The sequence below is a fragment of the Scheffersomyces coipomensis genome (genome assembly GCF_036884675.1).
Source record: "Scheffersomyces coipomensis strain NRRL Y-17651 chromosome Unknown DFJ63scaffold_3, whole genome shotgun sequence".
NCBI classification, from domain to species: Eukaryota; Fungi; Ascomycota; class Pichiomycetes; order Serinales; family Debaryomycetaceae; genus Scheffersomyces; species Scheffersomyces coipomensis.
In genome coordinates, this window is record NW_027042894.1 from 747,063 (window position 1) to 769,916 (window position 22,854).

The 22,854-nt window shown below is 31.0% G+C and overlaps 10 protein-coding genes and 1 non-coding gene across 11 annotated transcripts; 5 read left to right on the top strand and 6 right to left on the bottom strand. All coding sequences in view use genetic code 12, as the record gives it.

Moving 5' to 3' along the window:
* Positions 1–29: 29 nt before the first annotated feature.
* DFJ63DRAFT_334756 (uncharacterized protein) lies at positions 30–1,868 on the bottom strand (the record flags this gene model as incomplete). Its single annotated transcript, XM_064908092.1, has 1 exon — positions 30–1,868. The coding sequence occupies one exon, from the start codon at positions 1,866–1,868 to the stop codon at positions 30–32; it is 1,839 nt and encodes a 612-aa protein (XP_064762532.1).
* Positions 1,869–3,323: 1,455 nt separating this feature from the next.
* Positions 3,324–5,897, top strand: PPS1 (Pps1p; the record flags this gene model as incomplete). The annotated part of the gene is made up of 1 exon (XM_064905985.1): positions 3,324–5,897. One exon carries the CDS (start codon positions 3,324–3,326, stop codon positions 5,895–5,897), a length of 2,574 nt encoding a protein of 857 aa, XP_064762533.1.
* Positions 5,898–6,077: 180 nt separating this feature from the next.
* On the top strand, positions 6,078–6,149 carry DFJ63DRAFT_t65. The gene has a single exon. It is a non-coding gene; the product is annotated as a tRNA-Thr (tRNA).
* Positions 6,150–6,273: 124 nt separating this feature from the next.
* Positions 6,274–7,156, top strand: NIF3 (Nif3p; the record flags this gene model as incomplete). The annotated part of the gene is made up of 2 exons (XM_064907438.1): positions 6,274–6,310; positions 6,402–7,156. 2 exons carry the CDS (start codon positions 6,274–6,276, stop codon positions 7,154–7,156), a joined length of 792 nt encoding a protein of 263 aa, XP_064762534.1.
* Positions 7,157–7,328: 172 nt separating this feature from the next.
* DFJ63DRAFT_109271 (uncharacterized protein) lies at positions 7,329–9,692 on the top strand. Its single transcript, XM_064903211.1, has one exon. It carries the CDS (start codon positions 7,502–7,504, stop codon positions 9,554–9,556), a length of 2,055 nt encoding a protein of 684 aa, XP_064762535.1. The 5' UTR covers positions 7,329–7,501; the 3' UTR covers positions 9,557–9,692.
* Positions 9,616–12,318, bottom strand: DFJ63DRAFT_109426 (nucleotide diphosphatase/phosphodiesterase). Its single transcript, XM_064903213.1, has one exon. It carries the CDS (start codon positions 11,919–11,921, stop codon positions 9,675–9,677), a length of 2,247 nt encoding a protein of 748 aa, XP_064762536.1. The 5' UTR covers positions 11,922–12,318; the 3' UTR covers positions 9,616–9,674.
* Positions 12,319–12,494: 176 nt separating this feature from the next.
* Positions 12,495–13,862, bottom strand: GDH3 (glutamate dehydrogenase (NADP(+)); the record flags this gene model as incomplete). Its single annotated transcript, XM_064907439.1, has 1 exon — positions 12,495–13,862. One exon carries the CDS (start codon positions 13,860–13,862, stop codon positions 12,495–12,497), a length of 1,368 nt encoding a protein of 455 aa, XP_064762537.1.
* A 1,868-nt stretch (positions 13,863–15,730) lies between these two features.
* Positions 15,731–16,705, bottom strand: DFJ63DRAFT_312535 (lysophosphatidic acid acyltransferase; the record flags this gene model as incomplete). The annotated part of the gene is made up of 1 exon (XM_064905986.1): positions 15,731–16,705. The coding sequence occupies one exon, from the start codon at positions 16,703–16,705 to the stop codon at positions 15,731–15,733; it is 975 nt and encodes a 324-aa protein (XP_064762538.1).
* A 351-nt stretch (positions 16,706–17,056) lies between these two features.
* Positions 17,057–17,452, bottom strand: HTA2 (histone H2A; the record flags this gene model as incomplete). The annotated part of the gene is made up of 1 exon (XM_064904910.1): positions 17,057–17,452. One exon carries the CDS (start codon positions 17,450–17,452, stop codon positions 17,057–17,059), a length of 396 nt encoding a protein of 131 aa, XP_064762539.1.
* Positions 17,453–18,565: 1,113 nt separating this feature from the next.
* Positions 18,566–18,961, top strand: DFJ63DRAFT_286562 (uncharacterized protein; the record flags this gene model as incomplete). The annotated part of the gene is made up of 1 exon (XM_064904983.1): positions 18,566–18,961. One exon carries the CDS (start codon positions 18,566–18,568, stop codon positions 18,959–18,961), a length of 396 nt encoding a protein of 131 aa, XP_064762540.1.
* A 458-nt stretch (positions 18,962–19,419) lies between these two features.
* DFJ63DRAFT_312538 (uncharacterized protein) lies at positions 19,420–22,641 on the bottom strand (the record flags this gene model as incomplete). The annotated part of the gene is made up of 1 exon (XM_064905987.1): positions 19,420–22,641. One exon carries the CDS (start codon positions 22,639–22,641, stop codon positions 19,420–19,422), a length of 3,222 nt encoding a protein of 1,073 aa, XP_064762541.1.
* Positions 22,642–22,854: the final 213 nt, after the last annotated feature.

Below are 22,854 nucleotides of genomic sequence, written 5' to 3' on the forward strand. Positions count from 1 at the left end.
AAAAGGTTTCAAACATATTTTTGTCTCTATTATAATAATAATACTCCAAACATAAACATAACTGGAAAGATAACGATTGATATGACAGCAGAGGTAGCATCTGAGAATGATGGGAATGCTACTGATGTTTTATTATTGAAATGAGATATAACCCCAGTGAATGATCTTGTAATTGATAATGGCAGATTCAAAGTAAATGTCTCTGTAGGTGAATTCACAGAAGAAGTCTTAACTATTGAGCTTTTAGTTGACTTCTCCTTTTGCTTAGTAGTTGGAACATCTGATGGAATTTCATTCCAGAAATCAAAATCAATGTGAGAGAATCTTTGTGAAAACAGCTTTGTAGTAAGTGTAGATTGAATATTTGTAGATTGTCTTATTAATTCCTTGTTATAACTCGTAAGAACGATTTCTCCTGACGACAGCACAGTAGACAATGCGACAGTATTACTGCTAATCAATGTTTGTTGAGGTTGTATTATTGAACCAAAAGTAATAGAAGTAGACAGAGAAGGCTCAGATGTAGTTAAAGAGATAATAACATCGCCTATGCTGCTACTAGGGATCAAATCAAGAGGAACTTGAATTGTAGTCAGTACATCTGGTAAAATAATGGTACTAGAATCAGTACTATGATTGGAATGGCTTAAACCCAGTGTACTGTTAACAAGAGTATTATGAACCAGCGAACATTCCATACAACCTGGAATTGTAACATCAAATACCGTGATACTATTTCCAATCTTTAAGTGGCCGTCATTATCAAAATCAAGAAATTTCTTCCCAGGACGAGGCATATAAGTTATTGTGGATTGATGATGATGTTCAGTTATAGTGGTAGTTATTGTTTCAGTACTTGGACTAATAGTCAAGCTGGTAGTCAGAATAGGTAAAGTTTCAATCAATGAAGGAGAAGACAAGTCTATAAAAGTTGCAGAGGTACTCAAAGTTAATTCAGTTGATAAAATGGGAACTGGAGCTGGAGCTGGATCAGAAACTGGAATTGGAACTATTGAGGATAGAGATGATGATTCAGTGCTTTTACTAAATATAGAACTGGATACTTCAGATTCTTTTGAAGTCACGACAGAAATAGAAGAATTAAAAGCAGGTATTGTGGAAGTACTAATTCCAGATGTTATATTCACTAGACTGCTGGATACATTGAAAGTAAAGCTATGAGGTTCTGAACTTGTTGTTAAAAGAGTAGATGATAACAATGAAGACTTGATTTCAGTTGAAAATGTACTATTAGATGTAGAAGTTAGCAATGTTGTATCAATATAAGTCTTATTTCGATCACAATCTGTTTCATCAAGCTCTGGAACTTCCTCGTCATCTTCTTTATCAGAACATTCAATTTCACTATCCTCAGCTTCATCATTTGATTCTAAATCTTCAGAATCTGAATCAGTGAAACATGGAGTTTCTTCAAGTATGGTAGTGTAAATCCAAGTAGAGGTTGAATTGATGTCCCACGACTTAGTTTTAGATATAGTAGGTGAAGAATAATTTGAAGAAGGAAGAGGAGAAGGAGGATGAAATGGCAGTCTTACCACCAAAGTAGAATCAGAAGAATTTGAAGTTTTATTACTTATGAGGCTTTCAATGAATTTAGCAACATCATCAAATATATTACTATCTATGGCAGGTAAATTAATCATCTTATTCCCTTTCTGTGGTTGGTAACCTAGTAACGGACCTTCTATTTTCAATTTCTTATAATGACCTTTTCTATTTAAATTTGATTTCAGAGTTTTAGTAGAAGTAATAACAGGGTAGTTTTCTGACAATGCAACATCCTGTCCCCAAATAAGGGATGACAATATCACAATTAGGAGTATTATTGATGAATTGAATGATTTCATATTGATAAAATCCCTTAATTGAACAATAGAGTATAGTACTGTAATGGTATGTTTTGCAATGGCGGTTAAAACTGAATTGAAACTTAACTTTTTTTGTGTCTTGTCGCAACCAAAATTTTGATTTTTTCTGATTTACAGCCACTTTTAGCCTAGCTCTAACAGAATTACAATTAACAACAGGATAGGCAAGACAATGTTACACAACTTAAATATGAAAAGGCTAAAAGTTACTATATATCAAAAATTGCTCAATGAAAGTTTTAAAACTAACTAAAATTAGAAATTCTAAACTGAAATACAGAATAATCTAGCATTGTTGCGCATTTTAAGTTTCAAATCACTTTAAGATCAACTACGACAAACAAAACTTTAATTATTTTCACTATTACATACTCTACTAACTGTGGGTGTCAAGAATTAGACACGGCATAAAAGTTTTTCCATTCCAATTAACCTTGGTTAAACATCTCTATCTTGTCGTTTTGCACTTACCGTTTCTGGTGAGCGCAAAATATTTACAATATACTGATGCGTGCGTGCATGTTGTGGGAATCATATGCAATCAAATGTTCAGGGGATAAGGAGTAGCAATATTTTGAAATTCTGTTCCAGGGTTGAAATGGATTTGCTTATATGGTAGTATGTAAAGCCTTTGATTGATCTAGGCTAGGGTTCATAAGAGTAGTTTTACTTGTTATAACTTCCACGTTTTTGTATGATTACCAGAGTTACCGTCGCTAGCTAAAAAATAGTAAACAAAAAACCGTTGTTAAAAGAATTTAGTGAGGATTCCTTATTCGCCGGGACTGGATCGCTGCGTAATGATAACAGATACCGTTACAATCACAAAAAAAGTTCGATACATATATTCTAGAATTTTTTAAAATGAATGCCGTCATCGTATTCCAGGTAATTAATTTTCTATGGCTACATTCTCATTGTCGGTATTTCAAATATGAAATGTGATGTAGTAGCCGTAAACAAGCTTTATAATACTACTCTAGTGTATAATTGCCGAAATTCATTAGTTGATATCTGCATATCCCATTCCTCATCCCTTAGAATTTCTTGACATTTACGTTGATAGGGAGACAATATGACGCTATTTTAGGTTAATCTAAGGAGTTCAATTATTCTTAATTATGCACTAGATTCCATTATCATAGTCAAGTCTGAGTCAGATACGAATGGCACATATAACTTACTTAACTTAACTTAACTTTATATTTAATGGTAAGAAATTGTCCATGGGATATTTTTTTTTGTAGGCTGAAAAAAAGTCCCTTTAAAGCGAGGTACCCCCACAACTGTAAAATTTACAAGTGAAATTGATTCAAGTGACATTAAAACGTATATTAATGGTTGGTATATCTTTTATAAATTAAAATTGAATTTTCAGATTAAAGTCATAAAAGTGTTCTTTTACTGTTTGTAATGGGTAGTTTAAAAAATAGAATGTCAATTCTCTATCTAAATCACAATAATTCAGATGATAATAAGATTGGTAGCATCTCTCATACAAATAGTGTGAGTTTTTCACCTGATATTACCAATGATTCATCTGATATTTCCTCCATTCCAAGATCATGTATCAATTCACCAGCTCCATCATCTCCTGTTATTTCAACTACGGAGTCCAATGATTTCCCATCCTTGAATAATTTAAAATTTGAATCATCTAATTATCTATCGTCGGCATTAAGAAAAACAAGCATCGATTCTTATAATCTGACTGATGAGACAAGTGTCACCCCTTCCACTTATGAAGAGGTTAAATCTTCAACTGCGATAAGCAATTGGGTAGAATATTATAACTCAAGACTTACCAATTTAGAAGGACATGCCAATATTAAACTTATATCATCAAATGAAGATTTATTAATGTTATTGAAATTTTATTATCATACTAGGTTCGAATTACAAGATGTTCACGGCTTGATTTCTGAAGTGTATGAAGGTAAATTATTCCCCTATTTACATGGATTGAATAGTATAAGTCAACGAAACTTTTTCACTAATTCATCTACAAATAATGAAGATATCGTGAATAATGTATTAAAAAATGAATCAATTTTTAATATGATGTTTATCAACAGTTCTGAAGTGGCTAATATCGTACCTAATTTAATCAACACTGTTCAATTGAATGATTTATTAACACCCAATAGAGTTCAGAGAAGATTATCACCCGAAATTGAATCCGATTGTGAAGTTAAAGAAATTGAAGATATTGAAGTTCATATAGAAGAAGATGAAATATATGAGAAATATGAAACTTTGAATCATATATGGCAATTGGATTCTATAACTTGTCATGATAAATTGAACAATAGAAATTATAAAGATCAAATCAGATTAATGGCTCCTGTGTCTAATTTTGTCATCTATAATTATGATCGAAATGAAGATGGTTCAATCAAGGTTGCCCATTTAATTGATTCTCTTAAAAATGAACATAGAAATCAAATAATCTATGTGGTTGACAAATCAATCGATTGGAATTTGATAGATATGGAATACTTTGATAATCCTGGTGATTATGATTCGATTCTTTTTCAGAATCAATTAATTCCAAATTCATTCGCTATTAAAAACCCACTTGCTTCACTCAATATAAACTACTCATGTAAATTACTCAGATATGAACAACAAATGATATGGAAGTTGAATTCAATGAAAAGAATCTTGGGTGGAAGAATCTGTTTAGGAAATATCATTGATTTCAGTAACTTTTCTGTAAACAAATATTCCAATTTCAAGCTTATCATAAATTGTCATGAAAAAGCTTCATTTCCAACTTTGAAGACATTAAATTCAATTTTTGCTGAAATAGAAAGTCCATCACCTAAGAATAACGTATATTATTTGGAATTCCCTTCTGCAGGATGCTTGAAGACGTCTAACTTATCAGGTGGAAATATTCTTTCCTTCTTAAAGGTACTTAAATTGATTGAAATATTTATAACTACTTCAAGTGAAGATATTTTTATTTTCTCATATGATGGCTTTACTGGATTATCCGTATTGGCGATTAGTATAATGCATTATCTTAAATTTCATTCTATGGAGGACTCAATATTATTCTTATTGGGAGATCAAGAAAAGGATATAAAGTTATACTACTTTAAGAACGATATAATATTCTTAAAACAATTTGAGAAATTTATTGAATATTTGAAACGTAACCCAGATGCAGTTTCAGATTCATCGGCCACTTCTATTGATTTTCAAAAAGTGTCTAGTCAACTAGGTTTAAGATCATTACATTCTGGATTGAAATATGATTGGTTTAAATTAAATCAAGATAATAATTTCCCCGCTAAGATTTATAATAATCTCTTTTTGGGATCCATAAATCATGCTAATTCACTAACCATATTGGATGCTAAGAAGATTGAAAATATTATATCTATTGGTGAATGTCCTACATGGTTCAAATATTTAAGGAATCTGGTATTCTTTGATTTTGAATTAGGTAAAAGAAGAGTCCATCAAAGGAATGCAGTTGTACTTGAACCAATTTATAGATTTAATCAAACTGAATTTCAGCCAGGAGCTGCCATTTATGAAGTCAATTTCGATTGTTTGTATCAGGACATTCGTAAAAGTCCCAAACTTCCAAAATACATCAAATCAATGATATATATTCATAATTTAAATGATGATGGAAAGGATTCAATCTTACCTTTATTGATGAGTGCCCCTCCAGTAATTCAATCCAAAATTTTATTAGGTACATCTATTTGTGTATCTCCAACCTTGGTTCATTGTAGAATAGGAGTATCTAGATCTGCATCATTGGTAATTGCTTCGGTTATGAAGCATTTTAGATTAAATTTACTTTCAAGTTACTTATATGTCAGAGTTCTGAGATTCAATATCATTGTTCAACCTAATTTGAAAATATTTTACGAATTGTACTTATTCGAACAATATCTTGATTTGAAACAACAAAGGAATGGGAAGATTTACAATTGGGAAGTGATGTGTCATGAAATAGACAAACTTAACAACCACTACATGGGGTAGTATAAAAGACACTTATTTATTTATTTTTTTACTTATTTATTATATAATTTATTAGAATGTATACTAGTTTTAAAACAATTAAAATGAAAAAAAAATTCTTAAATTTTGGTAGCGCTGGTTTTTCTTCCTCTCATGCGAACCTTTAAAAGGGCTACTAAAATTTTTTTTTCAGAAAATTGAGCCCCTTTAGCTTAGTGGTAGAGCGTTGCACTTGTAATGCAAAGGTCGCTAGTTCAATTCTGGCAGGGGGCAATATATTGACGTATTTTTTTTGATTTCATAAAATTAAAAGTTGAAATATTGACAATTGAACTAATTTTTTTTTGAAAGTATCATCAATTGGACAATATTAATCTAACTAAGTTACCTATATTCAATGTCTAGGGTTGCAGTCAAACGAGCAGTTGCTGCTGGTATGTTATAATACTTTTACTATTCATATTCAAACTTATAATATATACTAATATGTCTTAGTTCAAAAATTCTATCCAACTGTTTTGGCAGATAAAACATGGGACAATACTGGATTACTTGTCGATTCTACATCGGAAGAGATTCAAGATGATAGTATTAAGTTACTTTTGACTATTGATTTAACTCAATCAGTGGCTGAAGAAGCCATTAAACAAAAAGCAAATATCATTATGGCTTACCACCCATTCATATTCAGAGGGTTAAAATCTATAACCAATGCTGATCCACAACAAAGATCATTGTTAAAGTTGATTCAAAACAATATAAGTGTTTATTCTCCACATACAGCAGTTGATAGTGCCAAAGGTGGTGTCAATGACTTTTTAGCAGATGGAATAACTGCTGGCTTTAAAGAAGAATCTAGAGATGCTATCATAAAAGATTCTACTATTGAAGATTGTGGAATGGGCAGAATAATTAAATTGTCACAGCCAGTTGCTTTATCTAAACTTGTGGACAATGCCAAATCATCTCTTGGATTGAAGTATGTTCAAGTGGCTCAAGCTAGAGAAACTAAAGATCCTGAAATCAGTTCCATTGCATTATGTGCTGGTTCTGGTGGTGATGTCTTCAAAGGAGCTAAAGCAGACTTGTATTATACTGGAGAAATTTCACATCATGAAGCATTATTCTTAACTGAAAGTGGAAGCTCAGTCATTGCTTGTAATCATTCTAATACTGAAAGAGCCTTCTTAAAGGTTATGAGAGAGCAATTATTAACTGAAATTCCTCAAGCTGATATCTTTATAAGTGAAAAGGATAAAGATCCATTTCAAATCTGGTAAATGGAGAGACTTGTACATATAACCTTTCTACCTATTCCATTTATATAGCCAACCAATTATTACATTAATTAAAGTAGTATATCTTCAGATCTGTAGATTGTTGTAAGTGATTGCAAACACCGTTATTCAAGTTTAGATCCATGCCACAAAAAAAAAGGGAATCGTAACCGAAATTAGATGGAGTTTTTGTTACTAAGAACAGAATCTAAGCTTACAATTCATATAGACTAATATCAATACCAACAATTACTAACCATATTGTCATATATGTTATAGAACTGTTATATATAATCGACCATAATACCAAAATTATTGGGTCAGCAGTACAGTTTTTTAAATTGCAATATGTTGAAATCAAAACCTCAGAGTTTGCATCTTTATGATATGCAAGGTTCTTTGCCTTCGTATAACATCAAAGCAACTATAGTTCCTTGTAAGGGGACAGGTGTGGTGTTCTTATATGGTGGGTTTGATGATCTGGATCAATTGGATGGAAATGTGTATCTTTTAAATGTCAAAACTAAGACTTGGGAAGTTGACGATAAACATGAAGGAATCTATAGAGATGGTCATCTGGCGGTTTATATAGGTAACGGTAACGTTTTAATATTCGGAGGAGTTCCATATGATGAAGAATTTGCTGATACTATCTCAAATAGAAGACATCATTCACCAACATTCAATAAAAATAGTATCATGATGATCTACAATATATTCAATAAAAAGTGGATTGGTCCCCCACAATTCGCGTTATCTAATGCACCCACAGCTAGATCCAGACATGCATCCTGCCTTTCAGCTGATGGATCAAAGATATATATCAGTGGAGGATTGGCTAAATCATCCAGTGGTGATGTTCCTTTAGATGATTTGTATTGTTATGATTTAACAAATGGTACTTGGGATGGCCCTATTCGCTTTGTGTCGAGATTCGATCACTATATTAAAATTCATGGAGATAAGTTATATTCATTTGGAGGTTTAGATAGAGATATGAATCATGTTAAGAACACTGTATCGTTCTATTCGTTTAAAACTAGAATAGTGGGAGATTTTACTATCCATTCAACTTTTGATCCATATTCACCATTTTCTGAACAAACCCATTTTCCAGATGAGGAGAGATTGTTTTTAGATTCAGGGATAAATTCATCGCTAACATTAAAACTATTTCTCCCACCTTGGAATTCAAATATACCAGGATTACATATTGAAGACTTCAGTGTTGATGACTTTGAAACTTTCAAAGTATTTGATATTGAGAATTTTAAAGCATATTTCAATATGAAGTTTATAAACATTATGAGTTATTCTTGGAAGATGGGATTTGTTAATGCCGATGAAGGTTGTTTATACCTTTTCGGAAATCATTTCAGAGATCAGCAAACGATAGTAGAGCTTCCTGATATTTTGGATCTAAAATTAACCACATTATTAAAAATCAATTTATCATCACTTGGAATACCTCTGTTAAATCAAAAGGTTACATCCTCATCTATCAAAAACACTCAATTATCATCAGACTTTACAAGAATCTTACTAGAAGAAGAATTCACTGATTTTGAAATATATGCCTTCAAGAATGAAAACGACAGGACGGATGATGAAACAATGAAGTACTATGACAGTCATGATATAGACAATTTAGAAAGACTGGGGGAATTAGAAGTCATAAAGGTACATAAAGCTGTCTTGATTGCTCGTTGGCCTCATTTTCAAAGAATGATATCAAGCGGTATGAATGAACAAGTTCGTAATAAATTGCTTATACCAGAACCTTATAATTGGATCAAGGGATTAATATACTATTTGTATTCAGGTTCAATCGAATTTGGAAATTATATAGACTCCAATTATACCATTCTTGATTATATGGGTCTTTTGATTTTATCAAATCTATATAATTTACCTGAATTGAGAGAGTTATCTTTATTTCATATGTATAGAGGATTTGAAGATCTTCAGCTCAATTTTGCACGGGATAATGAGAATGATAGTACTATTCAAGTATTGCTTAAGCTTTGGAAACAGATATCATATGAAAGTTTGGAACCTATATTTTTAATGAAAGTTATTGAATTGATTAAATCTAATTGGAGTACAATCACTAGGTCATCGTCATTTTTAGGATTAAGTAAGCCAGATATCATTAAACTTTGTCAAGACTCAAGTGATGAAGTCATATCAAAATCAGATAGCAATTTAGCAACTCCTGAATCAAGTCATGAATCCTTAGAACATGATGGATTCAGTGATGAACTTCAAACCCCAGCAAGGGTGGGAAATTCCCCATTTGTAATTGATTCAGTAGCGTTGAATCATCGACAGAGTGATTCATTTTCAAGTCTTCAACATTTAACCGGGGTGTTGAATGATAATATTCAGACACGAGACATTTAATGAAATTAATAAATTAAAAAAACAATTGATCTATTATTGTTGTACGTATTATTATAAATATATATAAATATATAAACATCTCTCGGAGTAATATGCCTTATGTACTTTTGCTCTCCACTCAGCTATCATCTTTATCATTCTCCTCTTTACTCTTTGAGTTACCGCCATCACCATGGAAAAGATGATCTAAAAAGTTATTAACATCAGTAATTTTATCTTCAGCTTCATCCACAACATCATTGACTATATCTTCTAATCCACCAATTAGTTGATCTAATAATGAACCTTTATCACCTTCATTTTCATCGTCATCTTCGTCATCGTTGTCCTCTGGATCTTCATGTTCATTGTCATCATCAACATCTTCATGGTCATCTTCATCCTCATCTTCATGATCATCTCCCGTTTCAAAATCAGTTGGTTTTGGAAGAGAAACCGATGCTACCGAAGTTAAACTTGATTCTTCAGAAATCATGGATTGAAGTGGTTGGTTATTAGTACTATATGAGAAGGTGACTGGTTTAGAATCTTGTGGTCTCTTCTTCCATAATAAATCATAAGTAGCATTTTGAACAATATGATCAACTTTAAATGGTAAATCAGGGTATTCTAATGGATCTAACCAATCTTCAGGTAATCCATTTCTTAAAACTGAAATTTCAGAACCATTATTTGGAGACGGAACAAGATTTAAACTATCACATAAGATATTATAAACTTCAGTATTTTTGAATGGTTCGAATTTCTTATTTTCAAACTGACGGAAATAAGGTCCAGTACCTAAGAATATAGCCCTCATTAAAACTTCAGTATTATTATATCCATGAACACCCTTTGGCAGATATTCATTATTATTCTCTTTCATTTGTTTATGAGTTGAGACTGAATAACCAACTTTTGGAATTAACCAAATTGGAGCAAGACGGTAATTGAATCTATGGTCGGTTAAATTACCTCCAAACTCCCATTCAGGAGGGATATCTTCCACTTTATAAATGTTAAAATGATCTTTTGATTCTGACTTTTCATAATTGGCTAAAACTTCTTGATAAATTTCATCAATGGAATACTTTTCATAAGGTCTTAAACCAAATAATGGCCATCCATCAATATGCTCGATTTTATCTAAATCAATCAAATCATCTAAATAGATTATTCTTTGATTAGAAGTTGGTGCCATTCCATGATCACTAACAATGATCAAATTAACAATATCATCAAGATTTCTTTCTGTGATTTGTTTTTGAAGTAAATCAATAAAATTATCGACATAGTTTAAAGCATCAGTTAAATTTGAGCCATAAATACCGAATTTATGACCAAAGGTATCAATAGTAGGAACATAAGTTAAGATTAATTCTGGTCTTGTAGTCATAAAAGGTCTATCAAGCCAACCCATAACACGGTCAACTTTTGAAGATAATGCTTCAGAACCATTATATCTATCAAAATCAACAGTAGGACCTATAGTTGGAACTTCACTACCAGGCCACATATGAACAGCTGAGTTTAATCCTTGATGTTCAGCAGTTTGCCAAATTGGTTCACCACCTTGCCAAAATTGAGGGTCTAAACCACCAACTTTTGGATTTGTATTTATAAATTGTTTTTTTAAAATTGGATCATAAAATGTATTACCAACTATACCATGTTCAGAGGGGTATAAACCAGTAACCAATGACCAATGATTAGGAAATGTGGATGATGGGAATGATGGTATCATATAAGGTGCTGCATAATCATTCACTAACATATTATGCATACTTGGAGTTAAGTTTGGAGTTATATAATGAGGATGGAAACCATCTAATGATACAATGATAGTGGTTGGATGGAAATCATGAGTACTATTAGATAAGATTTTCCTATTGTACTTGATATAGACTGATGATTTAGTTTTATTATTTCTAACCACCAAGAATATAATGATTGAAATTAACAATCCTGTTATAATGGTTCCAAATGCAGCTGTCTTTCGAACTTTTTTATTCAATAATTTGATTTGATAATCTCTTATATCAAATCCATGAGGTCGCTCTATTTCTTCATCATTTATTTCAAAACTATCATCATCTCTTTCATTAGCACTATTTAACATTTGATAGCTTGATTGAGAACTGTTTCCAGGTGAACCAGTTGGTTTAAAGAATGACGTGAATTTCCCAAATAGTGAAGGGTTATTATTGTTTTTATTCTCATAATCAAGTATTTCAAGAAAGTCTTGATCAGCAACTTCATCATCTTCATCATTCGTTCGATTGGAGTTGGTATTGTGCTGTTCACTGAAGATTATATCATCATCGGTATCATCCAAATCTGTAACCGGAACATCGACAGGGTGAGGAAGTGGGTATTGGACCGACATACTATAGCTATTGCAACTAAATTCTTTGTAGGGAACGGTAAGAGGAGTCGATGTCAAGTTATTCTTGCCTTACCTTATCTAACGTCTCGTTGTTTGGTTATCCCTGGCTGCTTTTTTCTTTTCTAAACCTAGAATGTCGTAAACTCAAGCGACATGAGGTATACACGTATTAATCAGGAACCAAATATGACGTCAAACTTCTACATAAGAGAGGTTAGATGAATTCAGACTTCAGAATAACTTGACATTCACCTAATTATTACTTCAAGTAGTTCTATTGGTAAATCTATGGCGTGTTTTAATGGTTGTCATAAATATTGACGCGACATTTAGGGTCAGATCAATTGATGCAAAAAATAAGAAACGTCAAACAAACAAGTTGAATGTCAACATTTATTAATTAAAGAACAAGTGATTATTCGATTACAATGCCAGTATGAATAAATAATGGATGTATAAAACTAAAAAGAAAAATAAAAAACTAAACTAGATATAATATTTTAATTTAAACAAGAATTGAAAGGAGTCATTCAAGATGAATAGGTGTATCAATATATATGTATATATCTAAATTTAAAAGACATCACCTTGATCAAACATAGCATCAGCAACTTTGATGAAACCAGCAATGTTGGCACCTTTTAATAAGGATGGTAAAGATTCAGTGTTCTTTTCAACAGAATATTTAATAGCGGTTTCGTAACAGTTTTCAAAACAAGTGTACATAATGTTTTTTAATTTGGAGTCAACTTCTTCAGAAGTCCATTGAACTCTTTGAGAGTTTTGGGCCATTTCTAAACCGGAGACAGCAACACCACCACAGTTGGCAGCTTTACCAGGAGCATACCAAACACCAGTGTTTCTTGAAGCTTCAAAGATATCGATGGCATCTTTGGTGGAACCCATATTAGAACCTTCAGCAACGAATTTAACACCAGCTTCAATTAAAGCTTTAGCTTCTGGACCACTGACTTCATTTTGAGTAGCAGATGGTAAAGCAACATCAACTTGACCAACATGTTCCCATGGACGAACACCGGCTAAGTATTGAACAGAGTTTGAACCAGAGAAAGCAGAAGCAGATAATTCAATAATTTGTTCTAAAGACTTATGTTTAATCTTGGCATCACCAATAGCACTGATTTGATGTGGGGTAATACCGTTTTTACTAATGATAGCACCTTTAGAATCAGATAAAGAGACAACGATACCACCTAATTCAATAACTTTTAAAGCAGCATATTGAGCAACATTACCGGAACCGGAAATAGCAACTCTTTTACCTTTAAAGGTTTCTTTACCATGAGAAGCCTTTTCAATCATTTTTTCAACATAGTAGACTAAACCATAACCGGTAGCTTCTGGTCTGATTAAAGAACCACCCCAAGTTAAACCTTTACCGGTTAAAATACCAGTGAAATTGTTTTGCATTTGTTTGTAGGCACCAAATAAGAAACCAATTTCTCTACCACCAACACCGATATCACCAGCTGGAACATCAGTATCAGAACCAATATATCTAGCCAATTGCCTCATGAAGGCAACACAAAATCTTCTGATTTCATTATCGGATCTACCTTTTGGATTGAAATCAGAACCACCTTTACCACCACCCATGGATAAACCAGTTAAAGCATTCTTAAAGATTTGTTCGAAACCTAAGAATTTTAAAATGGATAAATTAACAGTTGGATGGAATCTTAAACCACCTTTGTATGGACCTAAGTTTGAGTTAAATTGAACTCTGAAACCATTATTAACTTCGATTTCACCTTGATCATTTTCCCAAGCAACTCTGAATTGAATAATTCTTTCAGGAATTGAAACAACAGGGATAACTTTTTTATAATGAGGATTTTCAGTAAATAAAGTAGAATCTTGTAAAGCATGAACTAATTCATTGTAGGCTTGTTGAAATTCAGGTTCGTTAGCTGCAACCATTTTGAGATGAGTAAGAAAGATAAGGATATAGATAGGGAGCAAAAAAAAAGAAAGTTTAAAAAAAGATAAAACCACCTTAAATTTTAAAAAACGATGTAACAGAAATCAAGGAGAAATTAAACTGTTTAAATAATTTATCTAATTAAAAATTTAATTAATGATAAACAGAAGTTAATTAAATTGAAATTAGCCATTATACACATAGATCAAAAGCGACTACATAATAATATCTCATCATCTTGTAAACTACGCATGAATAATAAATCTTTCACCATATAATATTGTTCTAAAAATAATAATTAAAGTTTTACTAATATAACAATCAAAAAGAAGAGTCATGAGAAGGTTGTAACTTTAACTCTTTGACCTAGTGGGTGGGTTAATTTAATTATCAAATCTTTGTGTTATAAATCTAATCAATCCAATAGTAAATACTTATCGCTATTTATTAGCACGCAACGGTCCGTTGCGTTATGTATTGCGGTAAGGGTGAATGCCTCTGTATACAGGGTATGAACCGGTATCGCCTTGGCCCTAAAAAAAATCCTACAACGGCGAGTGATACAAAGCCTTTTTAGCAGGTCCTCAGTAAAGAAATTTTTTCTCGGGCCCCTAAATCATAATGGGTGAAAAATTTTCGATTTATTGCCTTATTTGCTTAGCCCAACTCCACATTTATGTCTGTTTTAAATAATATTTATTTACGTTTAGTTTGGATGACTCAATTCGTCATTTGACATAGTATAGTTTGTAAGTTTCTTTTTCATTTTTAAAACAATCAATCGGTACTTTTGAACCGCTGAAAATTTTTCACCTCTCTCCGATATTGGTATTACTTCTGTTTCAAGTACATTGTATTTGACATCGTGGGTAAGTTGGTATCTATCTACCTACCTACCCTATCCACCTCCTGAGATAATTAATAATTCAATTGATCATTCATTTCTTGAAAATAGGAGTCAAATATATCGGTTCAAGAATATTGTTATAATTAATCAAAATTATGGGTTGATACCGCTTTCCCTCACTAATATTTTTCTACGACGTGGGATTTTATTTCCCACACTTTTGCGAAACTCGGATCCATTCAAATTATATACCGTTATTACTAACCATTTAATATCCTTTTGTATTTGTGATATTATTCCTATATTTCAAACGGCACAATCTGGATATATACTTTTTTTGAATCACTTTCAATCCTTATCAAAAGCGAATCATATCGCTTGATTCAAAATGTAAATCATGGTTACTAAAAAGTTTAAATATTTTTGCTCTTTTATATATTGCGCTACAAAAATAGCTAAAAATGTCTGGAAATTGCCGTAAAATAACAATTCGAGTGATTTCAATCACGATCTTATACCTGAATCAGTAATTTAACCTAACCTTCTACGGGCTTTGTATTTATGCAATTATAGTTTGTAATTCAATTATAAATCATTTATAATTTTTGAATAGTAAGTCAACTAAAGGTAGTTAATGTAACTCTAAAACTACCACTAATTAGTAGAATACATTCCCCATTCAAGCTTTTTTATTTATATAGAACGATTCTCACAATCCAAATCCCCAAGAAATCATTAATTATAGATCATCATCATAGTAGGAGATCAATATGATACGAGTAAAAGCTAAAACAAATGTAATGTTTAGTTTGAATTATTCTATTCGAAAATCAATTGAATGATTTCTTAACCTAAACTACTATCAATTCTCATATATATTATTGTTTGTAGATATATAAAGCTCCAATTATAGTATATAATTTAGACGGTGCTACCATATTCCGCTACAGGTATTTTCAGAGTGGGGGCGTGCATATATTTAGACAGAATATCTCTATATAAAAAAGGTTGAAATATTTATTACTTCTTCTTTTTACTTTCTATAAGATCATAATTTAAATAGTAATGAATGAATTTTGATTTTTCATCAATATCAAGATTATCACTTATGATTGAAAGATTATTTTCTTGAAATGATTGTTTAACTTTATTAATAACATCTTTTCTTTCATTATTAATATTATAAATTTTAACTTTTATGAAATTTGAACTTGATAAATTCGATAATATCTCAAATAAGTAGTATACTTTGGAATATAAGTTCGGTATTGGTAAAGTATAATAATTAGGTTGGAATTTAACAATGATGGATTTAATAGGTTGAGAAGTTTGATTTAATAAATTAACAATCTGAGGAGTTATAATGAATGGTAAGATAGCTTTATTATTGGAAGCTGTTCCTTCTAACAAAAAGAAATTAATTGAAGTTGATAAGTCTAACTTTGATAAATCCTTTTCATCGATTAATTTCCCCTTTTGTTTGGAATTAAAACTAAAATTGATAAATTCCCAAATTGAATATTGATGTAATCTTCCAATTGAATCAGGAATGTATAATTTAATCACTTTCCAATGATATACATTCGAAATCAAGTGAATGATTAAACCATCTAATGGACTAATATAATTAATAATAATGATATCACCCAAATTAGGTTGATTTTGTAAAATTTGATCTGTTTTAGTACGTTTGACTCCATCAACTGATACATTGACATTATTAAAACTGAATAAAACCAAAAGAATGAACTTTAATACGACTTTAATAGGGAATAAGTAATAAATCAAGCTTGAAATGATAAAGATCGGAAATTTAATACTGAATAAGATTGATTTTAAAATGTATAAACCAAAGATTTTAATTTGGGTTTGGATATAAGAAATTTTTGAACGTTGTTGTTTTTGGAATTGAATTTGTTGTTGAAGAGGGAATTCATTAGGCATGAATGGTGATATACCTGTACCTTTATCTCTCCATGTTGAGAACTTTTCCATATTGACCAAAGTGTTGTGTTAACCGGACTACTTGTAACTTCTTCATACACTCAATTTTCAGAAGTTCAGATTTTTTTTTATGCTGTCCATCAAAAACTCGCCGCACCTTCACAAAATGAGGAGACAACATCAATCATAATGGAAGGCAATGGTTAATAACTCAATTATCAACAAATTTGTTAATTATTACATCAAATCATAATTCAAATTTCGAAAAAATATTATATTTATAAAATATACATATTTATATAACTAATGTACACAAAAAAAGGAAAGAATAATAAGAAAAAACAATCATAGGGTTGAATTAAATAATCAAAATTAAATTTTGCTCAAACTTAATCAAGTAACTTATAATTCTTGAGAAGCTTTACCTGGTTTAACCTTTTTAGAAGGTAATAAGGATGGGTGAATGTTTGGTAAGACACCACCTTGAGCAATAGTAACATGACCTAATAATTTGTTTAATTCTTCATCATTTCTGATAGCTAATTGTAAATGTCTTGGGACAATTCTAGATTTTTTGTTATCTCTAGCGGCATTACCAGCTAATTCTAAGATTTCAGCAGCTAAATATTCTAAAACAGAAGTTAAGTAAACTGGAGCACCAGAACCAACTCTTTGAGCATAGTTACCTTTTCTTAATAATCTATGAACTCTACCGACTGGGAAAGTTAAACCAGCTTTGGCTGATCTTGAAGTTGATGCTTTTTCGGTTGAACCGGCTTTACCTTTACCACCTGACATTATGTATGGGATATATTATTAATTTATGTTAATTGATTAAGAACAGAAATCAAAAGAAATTGTAAAAAAGGAATCTTTTAAAAAGGAATTGATAATCAAAACTTGTTAATTTTTAAGGGATGTGAATCTGTTTAAATATGAATTTTTTGATGATTGCGTAGAAATTGATTTTACACTCTAAATTTTTATTTACTCCCTAAATTTATCTCTCCCTAAACTTTTTAGTATGGCGTATAACACTATTGTTTGTTTGTTGTGGTTTCCTCACTAAATATTTTGAATTATTTTTGATTTTGTACGCGCGTGACAGAAATGATTACTGTGATTTAATTTACAATGGAATATCTGAAAAATACGCATATTTGAGGATAGTCTCATATTTACACACCTGGGGTGTGTAAATACAATACTTATCTACCATTGCATCCATTTGCAGTCAATTAAGTAATGATCATATTCAATTGAACTTCAATTGACATGAACTATCATCAGTTAACTAATCAATTGATTGAATGAGTCATCAAATAGTATCATATCAATTCAATTGATGGTAACTGATCCTAGATCAAACAAAATCAAACACCAAAGAATCATAATTGGTAACTGATAGGATCTATCAACTATCTATCAATCTCTTGTCCTGGTTATGGTTTGTGATTGTTTTGATTTTTTTGAAATTCTCTTCATTCCCTCTTCTGCTACTTCATCTCTTCTTCCCCCTAATCGTCCCACGTAATCTCCCTCTCTCACTCTCCTCCTCTCCTCGCGATAATTTTCATCACTCTCTCGCTCCCTCCCTCTGCGCGCGTAAAGTTTTTTCTGTTTATTTGTTTGTTTTGATTTATATCTCTCACTAAAATTTCATTTTTGTGGCGAACTTCATCTTAACTTTCCTCACTAATTAATCTTTTCTCCCTAAATTCAAAATAAGGGTGAAAAAGTGATCAAAGGGTGAGCAAAGGACAGACAGAAAAAAACTATTTAAATAATTGAATTCCCAATCAATTTACATTTCATTATTAATTATAACTCCTTTCTTTTTTGAATTTTCCCTTTTTCTTATTCTTGTCTTTTGACTATTAATCAATCCATCAAATAATCTACTAAGTTACAATGGCCCCTCCAAAAGCTGAAAAGAAACCTGCTTCCAAAGCTCCTGCTGAAAAGAAACCAGCTGCTAAAAAAACTGCTTCATCTGAAGGTGGTAAGAAGAGAACTAAAACTAGAAAGGAAACTTACTCTTCATACATTTACAAAGTTTTAAAACAAACCCATCCAGATACCGGTATTTCCCAAAAAGCCATGTCTATCATGAACTCTTTTGTTAACGATATCTTTGAAAGAATTGCTTCCGAAGCTTCTAAATTAGCTGCTTACAACAAGAAATCAACTATTTCTGCTAGAGAAATTCAAACTGCTGTTAGATTAATCTTACCAGGTGAATTAGCTAAACATGCTGTTTCTGAAGGTACTAGAGCTGTTACCAAATACTCTTCATCTTCTGCTTAGATTTGAAGAAGTTTGTGTGTTTAACTCTTATTATTATTAATTTACTTCTTTTCTTCTTTATTATTAGTTTGATTTAAAATTAATCTTATGTTCAATTTTTAATTGATTGTTTGATTTTTTATCTTTTGTATATTAGTTAATTATAATGAATATATTATATATCCTTATATTAGAAGTATTTGAAATTTGTAAGTGATTGATTGATTGATCCCGTCTGATTTGTTTATACTTCAACTGACATCGTCCCCCTTCATACCAAAAAATGAGAATGACCCCTCAAAAAAAATATGAACTGAAAGATTATGATATCTATTTGGGGGAGTGAACCCATCTTCCCATTGCTCAGGATCATCCCCTTGACTTACATTTTTGATAGAGTGTTCAATATGACTAGCTTTTAATAATTCTAGATAATTACATAGTATATATACACGATGAAGAAGCAAATATCTTTTCATCTATTCTGGAGAAGATGGTGATGATGAAGTTGATCCCGATGTCACTCCATCCATGTCTCCGCCATCTTCTTGTTCTGCTTCTTCCTCTTTATCGCCACTTAGTACAAATAGGAATAACCAACAACTTAATATATTAAGCAAATGATGAATCCAATATGTATGACAACTTCCATATATCAAACAATACCCCACGAAATAAACAATCAACCCTAAACCACAATTTTTAAACCATGCACCATTTATGATTGGTAATTTCTTTAAGGTTGAATTTCGTTCCATAAGTAATATAATAGGAGCTATTGATAATAAATTATGATGAGATGAAAAGGGTGTTTTCCAATTAATAGCAAGATTATGAACAAATACAATCACTATAGGAATATTAACAGGTAAGATCCATAACATTAAGATTAATAATGTTAAATGATAATTTTGTAAATCGTTTGAAGCAGTTTTGATTGAACTTTTGAAATAATTGATTAATTGAACTAAACATCCAATGATATAGACTATTTGATATGGAATATAGATTGGAATTAGTAATAATAAGATTAAACTGATGATTAAACGACGATATCCCTTGTAATTTTTTGAAGATGATGATGCTAATTTCTCTGTTGATTTCAGTGATGATGATGAAGCAGATGATGGTCTAGTTGGTGATGGTGAAGATACCGATGACGATGAGAAAATCAATTTTGATATCGTTTTCAATAATCTACTGATTTGAAATATAACTGTATAAGTTAATAACACCAATGCATTGCCCATAAAGTAAAATATCACACTTAGGAAACATAAAGCATTCTCTTCTAATCCTAAATAATATGAATTAAATTTAAAATTAGAATCAAGGGAAACATTAATTTCATTTGAATCTTGTAATACAACAGGATCAAACATATTCAATAACGTTTTAACCCATGATATCTTCACTATAGGATTCAATATCACTAATCCCACGAGAATTAATCCTAATCTAGTTCCACTATTAATATAACTAAATGCAGCAATGAAAGTTGGGAATTTATTTGTTTCAAAAAATACTTTTAATTGAACAAGGAAAACAGATAAAGTAATCAGAACACAAATTGAAACAATAGTTAATCTATACCTTAGTATTAATAATCTTAAACTTCTAATGAAATCAATTTTCAATTCAAGATCCAATGGAGGATGATCATCATCATTATTCACAGTTGGAACACTCCACATTTCAAGATTTATACCATGATCATCTTTAATTTCAAATGGAACATAAGGAGCTACTCCATGTAAATTAATTAATATATAATCATTCTTTCTACCATCAATATTAATATGCCATTTACTTTCATATGGTGATTCAATCCATTGTCTTATAAAAGTTGAAAATTCTCCTGATTTATTCTTATTATTAATGAATAATTTATATTCTAATAAACTACTCCATGCACTTGGGACTTTTATGGTACTTAATAATGGTCTAGTTGAAGGTAATGAAATATCAGCTCCACCTCTTCTCATCAATGTAAATAAACTCTTACCTAATTCGAATTTACTTGAATTTAAATCGGATAATTCCGCAATTAAAAAATCATCATTTTTATCAGGGTTGATAGAACTTACTAAAACAACAACATCACTCTTAGATAAGATATTAGTATCTATCTTTATACCATGAAAGGGAGATTTATCACCTCCAAATGATGAATACATCAATGAATTAGTATCAATCATTGAACGTGGGATTATTGAATCATAGACTTGGGAAATATCCTTACATCTTAACGCCACATATTCTTTAGTCTTTTCAGTAGTATAATCAATAATATCTGAATTATCTTCATTATCATCTAAATTATTACAAAGTAATATACCCCAATTATTATTATCTTCTTCGATATTTTGCCATGATTTAGCAGCTTTAATTGAACTTAAAATAGAAAATTGTTCGCCATTTCCATTTCCATTTCCTTCTTCATCTTTATTCTTATTTAAATGGAAGGCATAGAATTTCCCCTTTGGTGGTAAATCTTTATTAATTCGAATTTTCCTCTCTCTAATGATTGAACTTGAATCAAGTTTAACTTTAATTTCATTAGTTACTGGAGTTTCTTGTTCGATCCTAGCTTTATCAGATTCTAAACCTGTTAATAAATATTGTTTGAATATATCCATTCTAGAATCAAGAGTTTTGGTTTTGGTTGGACGTTCATAATCAACAATTTCTAATAAGATAGTAGCTAATTGTCGTCTTAATTGAGCACACCATACAATAGCTAAATGATCAATCGGAGTCCAAACATTTGGTATACCAGTTGTATAAACAGTAAACCCATTTGAAGGTGGAACTAAGAATCCTAATGTGGTATAATCTGCTGGAAGTGTAGAATCTAAATTACCTCCTGTAATCGATATTAATGAAAGCTCTTTTAATCTGGCCTTAGCTATATCCGCATGATGAGCCTTTTCTTCATTTTCATCAACATTATGAAATCCATCATACCAAAATCTATCAATAGCAGAATATATCTTTAAAAGATCACCATCAAAAGTTAATGGGGCTGCAGCGTGAGGAGAAGCTAATGTTACAATGGTATTTATAGAACCTTCAATATAATTTGGTAATGTCAACATAACTCTTGATACTATACCACCCATTGAATGACCCACTATTATTACTGATGAAGGAGGATCAACATTATTAGAATATAATTCAAGAATGAATTTAACAGCTTCATTCAAATATTCAGCTTGATCTAAGATAGTTCTACCATGGAAAGCAGTAAAATCTTCATTAAAATCAGCAGTAAAGAAATCTAAATTTCGATATGTTGGTGAATTTCGATGAACATAATCATCAAAATATAAATTAGCACTTTCAGATGCAATTGATCGAACTTGTCTATAACTTCCCGCATTACCAGGGATGAATAAAACAGGTATACCATCTAATTTCTGATACCCATGGTCAGGATCAGGCACAGGATCTTTCCCCTGTTCACGATATAAATATAATGAATATTTTGATGCAAATTTAGTATGAGATTCATCAAAGGCTAAGATTCTAGCATAGGAAGGATACATATATACCACACGACATCCGGATGAATCAACGTCAGTTGGCTTTCTAATATATGAAAATGCAATTAAGGAGATGATTAATGATCCTAATAATAGGTTGATCCATACTATGAGTCTATTGGATCGTATCTTGGTTCTGTTATGTAAAACCATCATATAGTATTCATATCACACACCATAAATCACGTAGTAAAAGTAAATTTTGAAGTGATGAAAATTAGTAGGATTATTATTGATTCTGTTATACTTTCTCTAAATCAATCAAGTGTTCAATCTGATAGTTGGATGTTGGTTATGTTACGCTTAATTCTGATATAAATAAATCAAAAAAAAGTCTGGCTGTAATTTTTTTGGTGTCAGTGCGGTTTC